The 13,716-nt window shown below is 43.1% G+C and overlaps 1 protein-coding gene across 1 annotated transcript; it reads left to right on the top strand.

Annotated features, from left to right (window-relative positions):
* The first annotated feature begins 4,823 nt into the window (after positions 1–4,823).
* Positions 4,824–13,716, top strand: LOC310872081 (chondroitin sulfate N-acetylgalactosaminyltransferase 1-like). The gene is made up of 11 exons (XM_083783782.1): positions 4,824–5,022; positions 5,867–5,994; positions 6,195–6,870; positions 7,588–7,688; positions 8,014–8,192; positions 9,334–9,550; positions 9,925–10,026; positions 12,154–12,335; positions 12,796–12,890; positions 13,033–13,114; positions 13,222–13,716. The coding sequence occupies exons 3-11, from the start codon at positions 6,505–6,507 to the stop codon at positions 13,524–13,526; spliced, it is 1,629 nt and encodes a 542-aa protein (XP_083639908.1). The 5' UTR covers positions 4,824–5,022; positions 5,867–5,994; positions 6,195–6,504; the 3' UTR covers positions 13,527–13,716.

Genomic DNA, 13,716 nt, shown 5'->3' with positions numbered 1-13,716 from the left:
ATGATACTGACCATGATACCGACATGATACCGACATGATACCGACATGATACTGCCCATGATACTGACCATGATACTGACACGATACTGACATGATACTGACATGATACCGACATGATACCGACATGATACTGACACGATACTGACCATGATACTGACACGATACTGACATGATACTGACCATGATACTGACATGATACTGACCATGATACTGACATGATACTGACCGTGATACACGATACTGACCATGATACTGACCATGATACTGACCATGATACTGACATGATACTGACATGATACTGACATGATACTGACATGATACTGACCATGATACTGACATGATACTGACATGATACTGACATGATACTGACATGATACTGACATGATACTGACCATGATACTGACATGATACTGACATGATACTGACATGATACTGACATGATACTGACATGATACTGACCATGATACTGACATGATACTGACCATGATACTGACATGATACTGACCGTGATACACGATACTGACCATGATACTGACCATGATACTGACCATGATACTGACACGATACTGACACGATACTGACATGATACTGACCATGATACTGACACGATACTGACACGATACTGACCACGATACTGACATGATACTGACCATGATACTGACATGATACTGACCATGATACTGACACGATACTGACATGATACTGACCATGATACTGACATGATACTGACCATGATACTGACATGATACTGACCATGATACTGACATGATACTGACCGTGATACACGATACTGACCATGATACTGACCATGATACTGACACGATACTGACCATGATACTGACACGATACTGACATGATACTGACCATGATAATGACACGATACTGACATGATACTGACCATGATACTGACACGATACTGACCATGATACTGACCATGATACTGACCATGATACTGACCATGATACTGACCATGATACTGACCATGATACTGACACGATACTGACACGATACTGACCATGATACTGACACGATACTGACACGATACTGACCACGATACTGACACGATACTGACACGATACTGACACGATACTGACACGATACTGACCATGATACTGACCATGATACTGACATGATACTGACACGATACTGACCATGATACTGACATGATACTGACATGATACTGACCATGATACTGACATGATACTGACATGATACTGACACGATACTGACCATGACACTGACCATGATACTGACATGATACTGACCATGATACTGACATGATACTGACATGATACTGACCATGATACTGACCATGATACTGACATGATACTGACCATGATACTGACATGATACTGACATGATACTGACCATGATACTGACATGATACTGACATGATACTGACCATGATACTGACCATGATACTGACATGATACTGACATGATACTGACCATGATACTGACATGATACTGACATGATACTGACACGATACTGACCATGATACTGACCATGATACTGACATGATACTGACACGATACTGACCATGATACTGACCATGATACTGACATGATACTGACATGATACTGACCATGATACTGACATGATACTGACATGATACTGACCATGATACTGACCATGATACTGACATGATACTGACCATGATACTGACATGATACTGACATGATACTGACCATGATACTGACATGATACTGACATGATACTGACCATGATACTGACCATGATACTGACATGATACTGACATGATACTGACCATGATACTGACATGATACTGACATGATACTGACACGATACTGACCATGATACTGACCATGATACTGACATGATACTGACATGATACTGACCATGATACTGACCATGATACTGACATGATACTGACATGATACTGACCATGATACTGACATGATACTGACATGATACTGACACGATACTGACCATGATACTGACCATGATACTGACATGATACTGACACGATACTGACCATGATACTGACCATGATACTGACCATGATACTGACACGATACTGACCATTATACTGACCATGATACTGACATGATACTGACACGATACTGACACGATACTGACCATGATACTGACACGATACTGACCATGATACTGACCATGATACTGACCATGATACTGACACGATACTGACCATTATACTGACCATGATACTGACCATGATACTGACACGATACTGACACGATACTGACCATGATACTGACACGATACTGACACGATACTGACATGATACTGACACGATACTGACACGATACTGACCATGATACTGACACGATACTGACACGATACTGACCATGATACTGACATGATACTGACATGATACTGACATGATACTGACCATGATACTGACATGATACTGACATTATACTGACATGATACTGACCATGATACTGACACGATACTGACACGATACTGACCATGATACTGACATGATACTGATACGATACTGACCATGATACTGACACGATACTGACCATGATACTGACCATGATACTGACCATGATACTGACATGATACTGACCATGATACTGACCATGATACTGACCATGATACTGACCATGATACTGACCATGATACTGACCATGATACTGACCATGATACTGACCATGATACTGACATGATACTGACCATGATACTGACCATGATACCGACATGATACTGACACGATACTGACACGATACTGACCATGATACCGACATGATACTGACACGATACTGACACGATACTGACACGATACTGACCATGATACTGACATGATACTGATACGATACTGACCATGATACTGACATGATACTGATACGATACTGACCATGATACTGACATGATACTGATACGATACTGACCATGATACTGACATGATACTGACACGATACTGACCATGATACTGACACGATACTGACACGATACTGACCATGATACTGACCATGATACTGACATGATACTGACACGATACTGACCATGATACTGACACGATACTGACACGATACTGACCATGATACTGACATGATACTGATACGATACTGACCATGATACTGACATGATACTGATACGATACTGACCATGATACTGACATGATACTGATACGATACTGACCATGATACTGACATGATACTGATACGATACTGACCATGATACTGACACGATACTGACACGATACTGACCATGATACTGACCATGATACTGACATGATACTGACCATGATACTGACATGATACTGACCATGATACTGACCATGATACCGACATGATACTGACACGATACTGACACGATACTGACCATGATACCGACATGATACTGACACGATACTGACATGATACTGACACGATACTGACCATGATACTGACACGATACTGACCATGATACTGACATGATACTGACCATGATACCTACACGATACTGATACGATACTGACACGATACTGACCATGATACTGACACGATACTGACCATGATACTGACACAATACTGACCATGATACCGACATGATACTGACATGATACTGACATGATACTGACATGATACTGACACGATACTGACCATGATACTGACACGATACTGACACGATACTGACCATGATACTGACCATGATACTGACATGATACTGACCATGATACTGACCATGATAATGACACGATACTGACCATGATACCGACATGATACTGACATGATACTGACATGATACTGACATGATACTGACCATGATACTGACACGATACTGACCATGATACTGACACGATACTGACACGATACTGACACGATACTGACCATTATACTGATTACTGACCATGATACTGATTACTGACCATGATACTGATTACTGACCATGATACTGACACGATACTGACCATGATACTGACACGATACTGACCATGATACTGATTACTGACCATGATACTGATTACTGACCATGATACTGATTACTGACCATGATACTGACACGATACTGACCATGATACTGACATGATACTGACCATGATACTGACCATGATACTGACACGATACTGACCATGATACTGACATGATACTGACATGATACTGACCATGATACTGACACGATACTGACATGATACTGACCGTGATACTGACCGTGATACACGATACTGACATGATACTGACCATGATACTGACACGATACTGACATGATACTGACATGATACTGACCGTGATACACGATACTGACATGATACTGACCATGATACTGACACGATACTGACCGTGATACACGATACTGACATGATACTGACCGTGATACACGATACTGACATGATACTGACCATGATACCGACATGATACTGACCTCGATACCGTCTTGAAGTTGATACTGATGCTGATTATTACGATGGATAACACAAAAAGCTGTAAGGGCTTGTTTCCATTGTCAGAATCTAGAGTAGATTACACGCAGAGTATCTACTACGGTTCATTCCTTACTTGCATTGACTTCTATAATTGCACTGCCAGGTATAAAGGCAGATGGTCCAAGATCTAATCAGATGGAAGCGAACACACACTGGCTCTCATAGAAAGTTAAGCGAGGGAGGAATGGTGAGAGGGAGGCGCAACAAAAGGGTGGAGACTGAGAAGAGAGGATGAGATAGAGTGGGTACACCGAGCTCAGTAGAAGTCACTTCTGTTCACTGTTCACAGGCCATACCCTAAATATTCCAGCAGGGAGGGGGAGACAGGGAGAGAGAGAGAGAGAGAGAGAGAGAGAGAGAGAGAGAGAGAGAGAGAGAGAGAGAGAGAGAGAGAGAGAGAGAGAGAGAGAGAGAGAGAGAGAGAGAGAGAGATAGAGAGACTGATATCCGTCACTGTCCTCTGGATCAATGCATTTGATTTCTGACAATTATACTGACATTTTGATTCTGAGACCATGGACTTTGTTAACATGCTCTGTATGTAACAGAATTACATAAATAGACACAGTGAGAGACTGGGATGGATTGAAGAACACTTCATTCGTTTGCTGTCATATCACAAGCAGCAGGTGAGTAGAGGTTTCATCATAAACTTCAGTAAGAGTTCCATTCAGTGAGTGTAAAATATGTAAACGGAGAGGATGTTTTAGCATCGAATTTGTATCTGATCTGTGGGATGTAATGCATTTACTGTATGAGTATATGAGCCACTGAGCTGTAACAGCTTGTCAGGTATTCACCTGCATGTGCACCAAAATAAATGCTTTGCAAGCATTTCAAACAGACAGGAGGCTGGCTCTTATAGTTCTGTTCCACGTGCCAAGCAAGATTACAATCATCATGACTGTAAGGCTCTTTAAATCATGGCTGCTGCGCAAGCATTTCAGTAAGGCGTAAGATTCCAAAAGAGCATGAATATTTTATTAAGTAGCCTGCTAACAGTTATAGAGTTTTAATACTAAATGTCTGAGAGAGAGAGAGAGAATGGTGCTGTACTCTATGCACTATGCACACACACACACACACACACACACACACACACACACACACACACACACACACACACACACACACACACACACACACACACACACACACACACACACACACACACACACACACACACACACACACACACACACACACACACACACACACACACACACACACACACACACAGCATGGGTGGAGCTCGAAAACATAAGCAGGTCTTTCATGAGATCAGTCTCTACCTGTGCAATAAAGAGCCAACTGTGCTGTGAGTAAACTTTGACGATGGCAACACATACACGTGCGTGCATGCACACAAACGCACATTTGCGTGCATGCACGCAAAGTCGCACACACACACACACACACACACACGGGAAAGACACACAGAGAAATACTTGTTTCTGTCATTTCCCTCTCCAGCGTCGTGGCACTCAGAATGTGAGGTCAGATATCTTCTCTACGTTAGCCCAGTCTAACCCTGGCCAACAGACCACCAGAACCCACCGAAACCGTCCTCAATCCACTACATCTTCTCTACACTGCTTGAAGTGAGTTACCCGTGGTTTATATTGTTTCACTGTCGCAATGGGAGCCCATGCATGTCAGGGAGAAATGGCAGTTTTCCGTTTGAATGATGTATTTCTGTTTCTGATGATGGGACACCACACTGCTCTGTTGTTCAAAACAGTTGTTGATCAAGAGCATTTTGCCTTGCCTTGCCTTTGTTAATGCGATTATATCATTCTAGGTGATTTTATTGCTCCTGGGCTCCAAAACATGGATTCCAAATGAGAGACAAATTGACACTGTGGGAAGATGGCACCAGCGGATGAAGTTGACCGATGTGACCTCCTAATGACGACATGAGTTTGCACAGAGAGAACAAGACGATGTCTCCGCTGAAGAGATATTTCTTTAACTACAGTACGGGCTGGGACCCTAAATGGATGGTTTATATTTTTCTAGTGCATCTCCACAAGACAGGTGGGGCATGATTATGTCCTGAGTACAGAGCTGCGAACTCTTCAAACCCCCTACTTCATAGTAACTCATTAGACATGATGCTTCGGAGGTGGCTGCGGGCTCTGACAGGCCGTGTCGGGGTGATCGTGCTGCTCGTCTGCTGCTGTTTGACCCTGTTCTACCTCCTGGCCTGTAAGCCAGCTGATCACCGCGACCAAGCCTCACTGCTTTGGTCAGGAGGGGCCAGCAGCAAGGAAGGATACCTGGCTTTGTTACAGGAGAGAGAGGACTCTCACAAGCATTATATTAACAGTCTGATGAAGCAGATAGCACAGCTGAAGGAGGCCCTCCAGGAGAGGACTCGGCAGCTTCAAGAGACCCTGCAGAAAGCAAAGGCCAAAGGGGTGATGCCCCTTGGACTGGACAGCCTGCACAAAGCCCCTACACACTCTGACCTCAAGGTAGGAATGGCAGGCCCTATAGTTTAACAAAATATAAAATAATATATACCTTTAATAATAATAATAATAAAGCAAAAATCCACCTGTTGGTGGGATATATTCCTCAGCCTAGTAGGAAAGTCTGTGAAAGATTTCACGTAAATTGCATGCTGCGTTCAAGATTTGAGGTTTTTTGTTCCAAACGGGCCAATCCTGCAAACTTTGAAAGCCAATGTTAGCCAATTAGGATGGAATATGAAATATCGGACAGATCCGTCTTGAACACATGACTATAGAGATACTGTAGTAACAGCAAAGAATGTGTTTTTCAAATGATGGCGCTATAACAGGCCGTTCTGGAAAATGTGGGGCAGAGGTTCATCGTTGGCATCCAGGGAGTGTGTGTGGCATCGCCCAGGTTAACGGTGCCGGAGATTAGCTGATAACAGACAGACAGACAGACAGACAGACACACACACACACACACGGACAGACGGAGTGCAAAACGTACTCTCTCCCCATGCCTTCGGTCTGGTGGAGACAATAAATGTATACAGTAGTCCTTCTGGGACTCCCTGAAAGTGTGGGGAGAGAGTGGTTCAGAACATGGAAGGTGTGTTGTTGTTGAAGGTGTGTTGTGTGGTACTCCCCTCACCCAGGGCCAATAAAGGCTGGGTATGTGGTAAATATAAATTCCTATAGATACAGATATGCTGTAAATACTGTCTTGTTTTATAGGAATTCTTCCGGTCCCAGCTGAGCCAGGCTGAAGTGAATTCTGGACTGAAGTTGACCAGCGAGTATGGTGTAATTCCTTTTGAAACCTTCACTCTGCGTAGGTGAGTAGGATTACCTTTAATTAGCTCCATGTTAATAGTAGTACATCCATGGAAATGAAGTCCTGGGTTTAAAATATTACTTCTGCTATGTTGTTTGATTGTCGTATGCTTTCGTTTAATAACCAGAAGCACAGGGTCTCCACCGGTCACATACCGAGAGGGACGGTTGTCTAGATTCTAGTTGGTCGTCGTAGTAGTATTGAAAGGAACAAAAATGACTGTTACGAACTATATGTGTATCTCTTGTGAGTTGTGACCATCACCGTATGACCACCAGCCCACAGTGAGATCATAGAAAATGTGTTAATGTTTTTTTTCCATTCAGGGTGTACCAGTTGGAGACAGGGCTGACCAGGCACCCTGAGGAGAGGCCTGTGAGGAAAGACCACAGGGATGAGCTGATAAGTACTCTGGAGACGGCTCTGCACGTCCTCAATGGACCCCAGCAACACAGTGACTCAACTCGGCAGAAGCACACATACTCCCCATCTGATTTCATAGAAGGTGAGACATGAAGCATTGAAGTTACATAAGGGATAATGGGAGGTTTACTATTGTCTCGTTGGCGTTTCTAAAACACAGTGGATCTTTATTATAGCCGGCTCTGTCCCAAGGTGCTTGCTTATTGGTTTAGATGCAATCTGAGAGCTTAACTTCTTTTCTCCTCTCGCCTCTTTCTGATGAAAGTGAATGTCATTTACATTTAGCTTTTTCATCATTTCGCTAATAACTTCCCTCAGCTGCATTATACTGTAAGTAATATTGCCTGGAATGTACCAGGGTACAGTACAACTCAGCCAAAGGGGAATCCCCTTGACTTTTTTTGTATGCAGCTTAAGGCGTTCCAGGCTTGAGGCACGTTGGTAGACTCCCTTTGTTTCAAAGCATACTACCTTAGTACCATTGACTCAAGATGGAACACAATTGATTGATTGATGTATTAATGTATCATTAGCAGGCAACAGTGCTAATCTGTTTCTGGCAAACTGGTACTCATTATATGATGCTCAATAGTCACATGAACACAGGTGAACACATAGGTGAACACAGGCATAGGTGAACACGGACATTGCTGGTTGTAGGACTGGTTGCACCACTCAAAAATAAAATACAAAAATAAGAAAGTAATAAAGGGAAAAACATGTACAGTAAGAGGAAAAAGGGGAGGGGGGGACTCAGACTTTATTTACGGGGGCCAGTTTCTGTCACGTTCCGGTGGTGTGGTGAGGACCCAAATGCAGGACAGCAAGCAGACAGAGTTCAAGATGCAAGATGGGTGATTTATTATAAAATAACAGGGAAAACAACACAAACACTGAACAAGGAGTGACACCAAAAAATGACTGGACAAGGACTGACTGGGGAACAAGACTAATATACACAGGAGGGCTGATTAGTGATTACACATGAGAAACACCTGGGGAAGACAACATAGAACCAAAACAACTAGAACATAACATAGAATTACAAGAGCTAGACAGGCAGAGTCTGTGACTGTGACAGTTTCGAATTGCAGCTGTCCATAGGTGCTCTTTGAGAGCGGTTTTGACAGAGTCAAGTGGACAGATGGGTGGGCCTCGTACGCTTTCGAGATCCAGAAAGGTACTTCAACGAACACCCTCTCTGTCTTCCTCTGTCTGACCAGGGCTGAGCCGTACAGAGAGGGACAGGGGAACAGTGTATGACATGATGTTTAAGGGTGACAGGCCTCACGTCTTCACACAGCTGGTGTTCTTTAGGCCTTTTGGGCCGTTGATGAAGGTGAGGAGCGAGAGTGTGGACACGCGCAGCACTCTCATCAACATCATCGTTCCTCTGTCCAAGAGGGCCGATGCCTTCAGACAGTTCATCAGCAACTTCAGGTAGCAGCACAAACACACACACACACACACACACACACACACTCACACAAGTATTGGCCTCACAATACAACTACAGTATAAAAGTCAAACTATTCAATAGCTGAACTTGTTGAATGGCTATTTTTGAATATTTGAAGTATTCTAGTCACTAAAGTTTTCAAATAATTGTAGTGAAGTACAATATAAGTAAGTGGACAATATTTACCTCTGAGATGTAGTGGAGTAGAAGTATAAATTATTGAACTGGACATTCTCAAGTAAAGTAAAAGTACCTCAAAAATGTACTTGAGTAAATACTTAATTACCTTCCACCACCTGGAATAGTAACACATTATTATAAGTAACCCTATCATACCTTCCCTTTCCTGTCACAGAGAGGTGTGCATCCGGCAAGATGGTAGGATCCATCTCACTGTGGTCTACTTTGGCCATGACCAGTTAGATGAGGTGAAAGGCATGCTGGACCAAACCACTAGGTACGACTAAAGAGACCACTGTTGACCACGCTACTCAGACGTCCTCATAATGATCAGTAAAATAGAAACGCACACATTCCACAATGTTTCTGACATAGTAAGCTTAGATTTGTGTAGTGTTGGGCAGGCTACTTAAGGCTTGCATTACACTTCCAAAGAAGTTTAAAGTATAACCGAGCTACTTTCAAAATAGGTAGAAGTTACTTAGTAAAAGTCTCAACTTATTATAGCATCTGATTGATGGCAGAAACATAAAGACATATTTTTCATCATTAGAAATTAATTCCGTCCGGGGCGCCCGCCGGACTAACGGTCCAGACGCATGCCACATATAAGCTCTGGCCTGCGTGTTCAAGTCATGTTCATGTCGACCTTTGCTGCATGTCTCTCCCTGTCTCTCTCCCCCTCTTTCCTGTCATTCTTCACTTGTCAAAGGCAGAAAAGCCACACAAAAAAAGAAAGAAAATCAATTCCGTCCAAAAGGGGTTAAGTAGGGGTGATCAGGTGTGATCAGTCCAGAGCCTGGGCAGGGGCCTTGTCCAGAGCCTGGGCAGGGGCCCTGTCCAGAGCCTGGGCAGTGGCTTCTGTGCTGGTTCTGGACAACAGGCGATCGGACGGACTCGACACCGGGCACTGCACTCCCTGTGGGGGTGTGGAACGCGTGTTTCAAATGTGAAGTCGGTGGGGCGAACGGTTTTCGAGTTACGTGGATTACAGACATACGTACATTACACGTACAGAGACTTAAATGTTTAATTTAAAAATAAGAAATTTAGCAGATCCTCCAGCTTACCACACATCATGATAGGATGCGTTGTGCAAATCGCCTACATCGATTGAGTGTTTAAGTTATAGTATAGCTTGACTCAGGCACTGACTTTGTGCGTGGACACAAGTCCATACAGACAGTACTGTAGTAGATCAGAGAGGCTTATTGTTTGTGTCAGCCAAGAACGCAGGAGTCTATTCCTGTTTCAATGCGCTAGACCCCTGGGAGATGGATTGCTGAGGTGGAGCGCAACACCTACCATCAGCTTCCAGTATTTACCAGACGACTTGCCGCACGGAGTTGGCGGTGCCCGAACCCATGACTTTGTGGTCAGAAGGCGAGTGCTAGAGCTGCCCGGATAGAAACTAAGCAATGCAATAAATCACAGGCCATTTGAATGGAAAGATTCTCATTCAATCCACTAAAATGTCTCTCGGTTCATCTTATGAAGTGTTCACAATATCAGTTTTTACTGCAGATGGCAAACTTTGTTGATCTTAACACATAATTTTGCATGCCATTTGAATAAGTGACAGATTAACCCAAATAACTGAGCAACATGGCCTTCTTTTCTTTAATTACTGCATTGCTGCAATATAAGCTGTTCTGCTTCTTGCCGAGATCTCTTTTGCAATTCATAATTGACGATGTTTCTGTACTGCATTGCGGATAATGAGGGGATGTGATAAAAACTGGAAGCGAGAGGGTAACAGTGTTTTATCGCTTCCTTAATCAGCTAATCCTGGGAAACCTCTGTACCGCGGGGATCAACATAGACCTCACTTTAATGCTTTGAGTATGATGAGAAAACCCTAATCTTACAGTATCTTCTCTCTCCGTTATTGAGGATGTTATCCCACTCAGATACTGTCAAGCCTGCGGCTACAGGAGTTTGATCACAAAATAGATCCTCTATAATGTGTTTAACAGGATCTATGATGTTGAAAATGAGAAGTTTTGCTATTATCAGTGAATGTTAGTAATCAGCCACACATTGATGCGTTATGGATCCCAAGTTTCCAACACAGTTCTAGGAAATCTGCACTGTGATTGGCCAGTAATTGCTGTGATTGAGAGTTGTCATTTTTGCAACTATGCCTAAACCTAACCCTAACCCCAACCACAGTTAAACTATGCCTAAACCTAACCCTAAACCTAACACCAGTAAAACTATGCCTGCCTGGGAGCCAATCAGACACATGGTAAGGCAGACCTGCCTATAATGTTGGTGGGATTCATAATCACGCCACATGGACTATCATATCACCCCCCTCCCCCCAATATACAACATAAGAGTATGTGAATATGGTCAATTAGGGTAACTTGACTTGGGCCAACCTTGCCCCCTCTTACCCCAGGGAAACTCGGTTCCGGAACTTCACACTGATCCAGCTAAATGAGGAGTTTTCTCGTGGGCGTGGCTTAGAAGTGGGCGCCCGCGCTTGGAGGCGGAGCCATAATGTCCTGCTCTTCTTCTGTGATGTTGACATCCACTTCACCTCTGACTTCCTAACATCTTGCCGAGTCCATGCAGAGGCTGGTGAGAGAAAGGAACACTCCACTATTAACTGCTTGCTCAAAATATGCTCATTGGCTTTAGTAGGTATGTACCCTTGGGAACGAATGGTTCCCGAGCCATGTGGCCCATAGGGCAGGAGCCTATGTCCTGTGTTTGTAGTGTGAGGTGGCTAGTGAATGGTTCCCGAGCCATGTGGCCCATAGGGCAGGAGCCTATGTCCTGTGTTTGTAGTGTGAGGTGGCTAGTGGCTTGCTGTACACATACATCCCCCAATGTGTATTGATTAGGGCAGGCCTATAGGCCACTTGTTCATTTATTCCATGGTTACCGGTATCTTATTTCAATAAAAGCTTTTGATTTAGTAACTGTTATTTACAGTAGCCTACTTTCCTGCAGAGGAAAATAGCAGTCATCACTATCAACTGAACTTAATACGTCATATTTATGGAGTTTGTATTTTTGTTTGATTCTTTGGCTTTAGGTAAAAAGGTATACTACCCAGTGCTGTTCAGCCTGTACAATCCATCTCTGCTCTACACCAATCAGACATATCTTCCCAGTATTCAGCAACAACTGGTAGGTTAGAGACTCAAGCAAGACTGACTGACTGACTGACTGACTGACTGACTGACTGACTGACTGACTGACCAGATATTGCAATAATGTGAAAGGCTGCTCTAAGTGAAATGTTGATGTGTCTTGGCTTACTGATACACAGGTGATAAAGAAGGACACTGGATTCTGGAGAGATTTTGGCTTTGGTATGACATGCCAGTACAGGTCAGATTTCATCAACATAGGTAAATGAGAAACGCCAGCTTGTTTAGTTTAATTAATAATTTAATACATCCTTACTAATGCCATAGATACAGTTTTGTAATGGCTTAACATCTCCGTATCTTGACAGGCGGTTTTGACCGGAGCATCAAAGGCTGGGGACTGGAAGATGTACATTTGTACAGGAAGTACCTTCACAGTAAACTGAAGGTGATTCGCTCTCCATCTCGTGGACTTTTCCACTTGTGGCATGAGAAACATTGCATGGATGAGCTGCCTCCTGACAAGTACAAGATGTGTATGCAGACCAAAGCCATGAGTGAAGCCTCACATGGCCACTTGGGGGAGCAGTTATTCAAACAAGAGATTGAGGTTCACCTGACCTCTCAGAAGCAAAGAAATGGAACATACAGGAATTGGAAATTGGGTGGATAGAGGATAGTAGTGGCGGTGGGGCCTCGTTGACACCCATTAGTCACTGTGATTCATGGCATACCCGCTTTACCATAATTACATTTACAGTATATCATCCTTTTCAATTTCAAGACAATTATTGGCTATATAATGAAAAGTGAAATATTATTCTGAACCAATGAATGTGAAATTACTAAAGTTATTTATTTTC

This window comes from Protomyctophum parallelum (assembly GCF_964188405.1).
Source record: "Protomyctophum parallelum genome assembly, chromosome: 15".
Lineage (NCBI taxonomy): Eukaryota > Metazoa > Chordata > Actinopteri > Myctophiformes > Myctophidae > Protomyctophum > Protomyctophum parallelum.
This window is presented reverse-complemented; position numbering and strand designations above follow the sequence as displayed.

What these genes read in the sequence shown, in the direction of transcription:
- LOC310872081 (XM_083783782.1), top strand. Translation starts at nt 6,505, where the DNA reads ATGATGCTTCGGAGGTGGCTGCGGGCTCTGACAGGCCGTGTCGGGGTG. An exon ending in CCCATCTGATTTCATAGAAG is followed by an intron (nt 8,193 to 9,333) that starts GTGAGACATGAA and finishes CTGTCTGACCAG; the next exon opens with GGCTGAGCCGTACAGAGAGG. An exon ending in CCGAGTCCATGCAGAGGCTG is followed by an intron (nt 12,336 to 12,795) that starts GTGAGAGAAAGG and finishes CTTTGGCTTTAG; the next exon opens with GTAAAAAGGTATACTACCCA.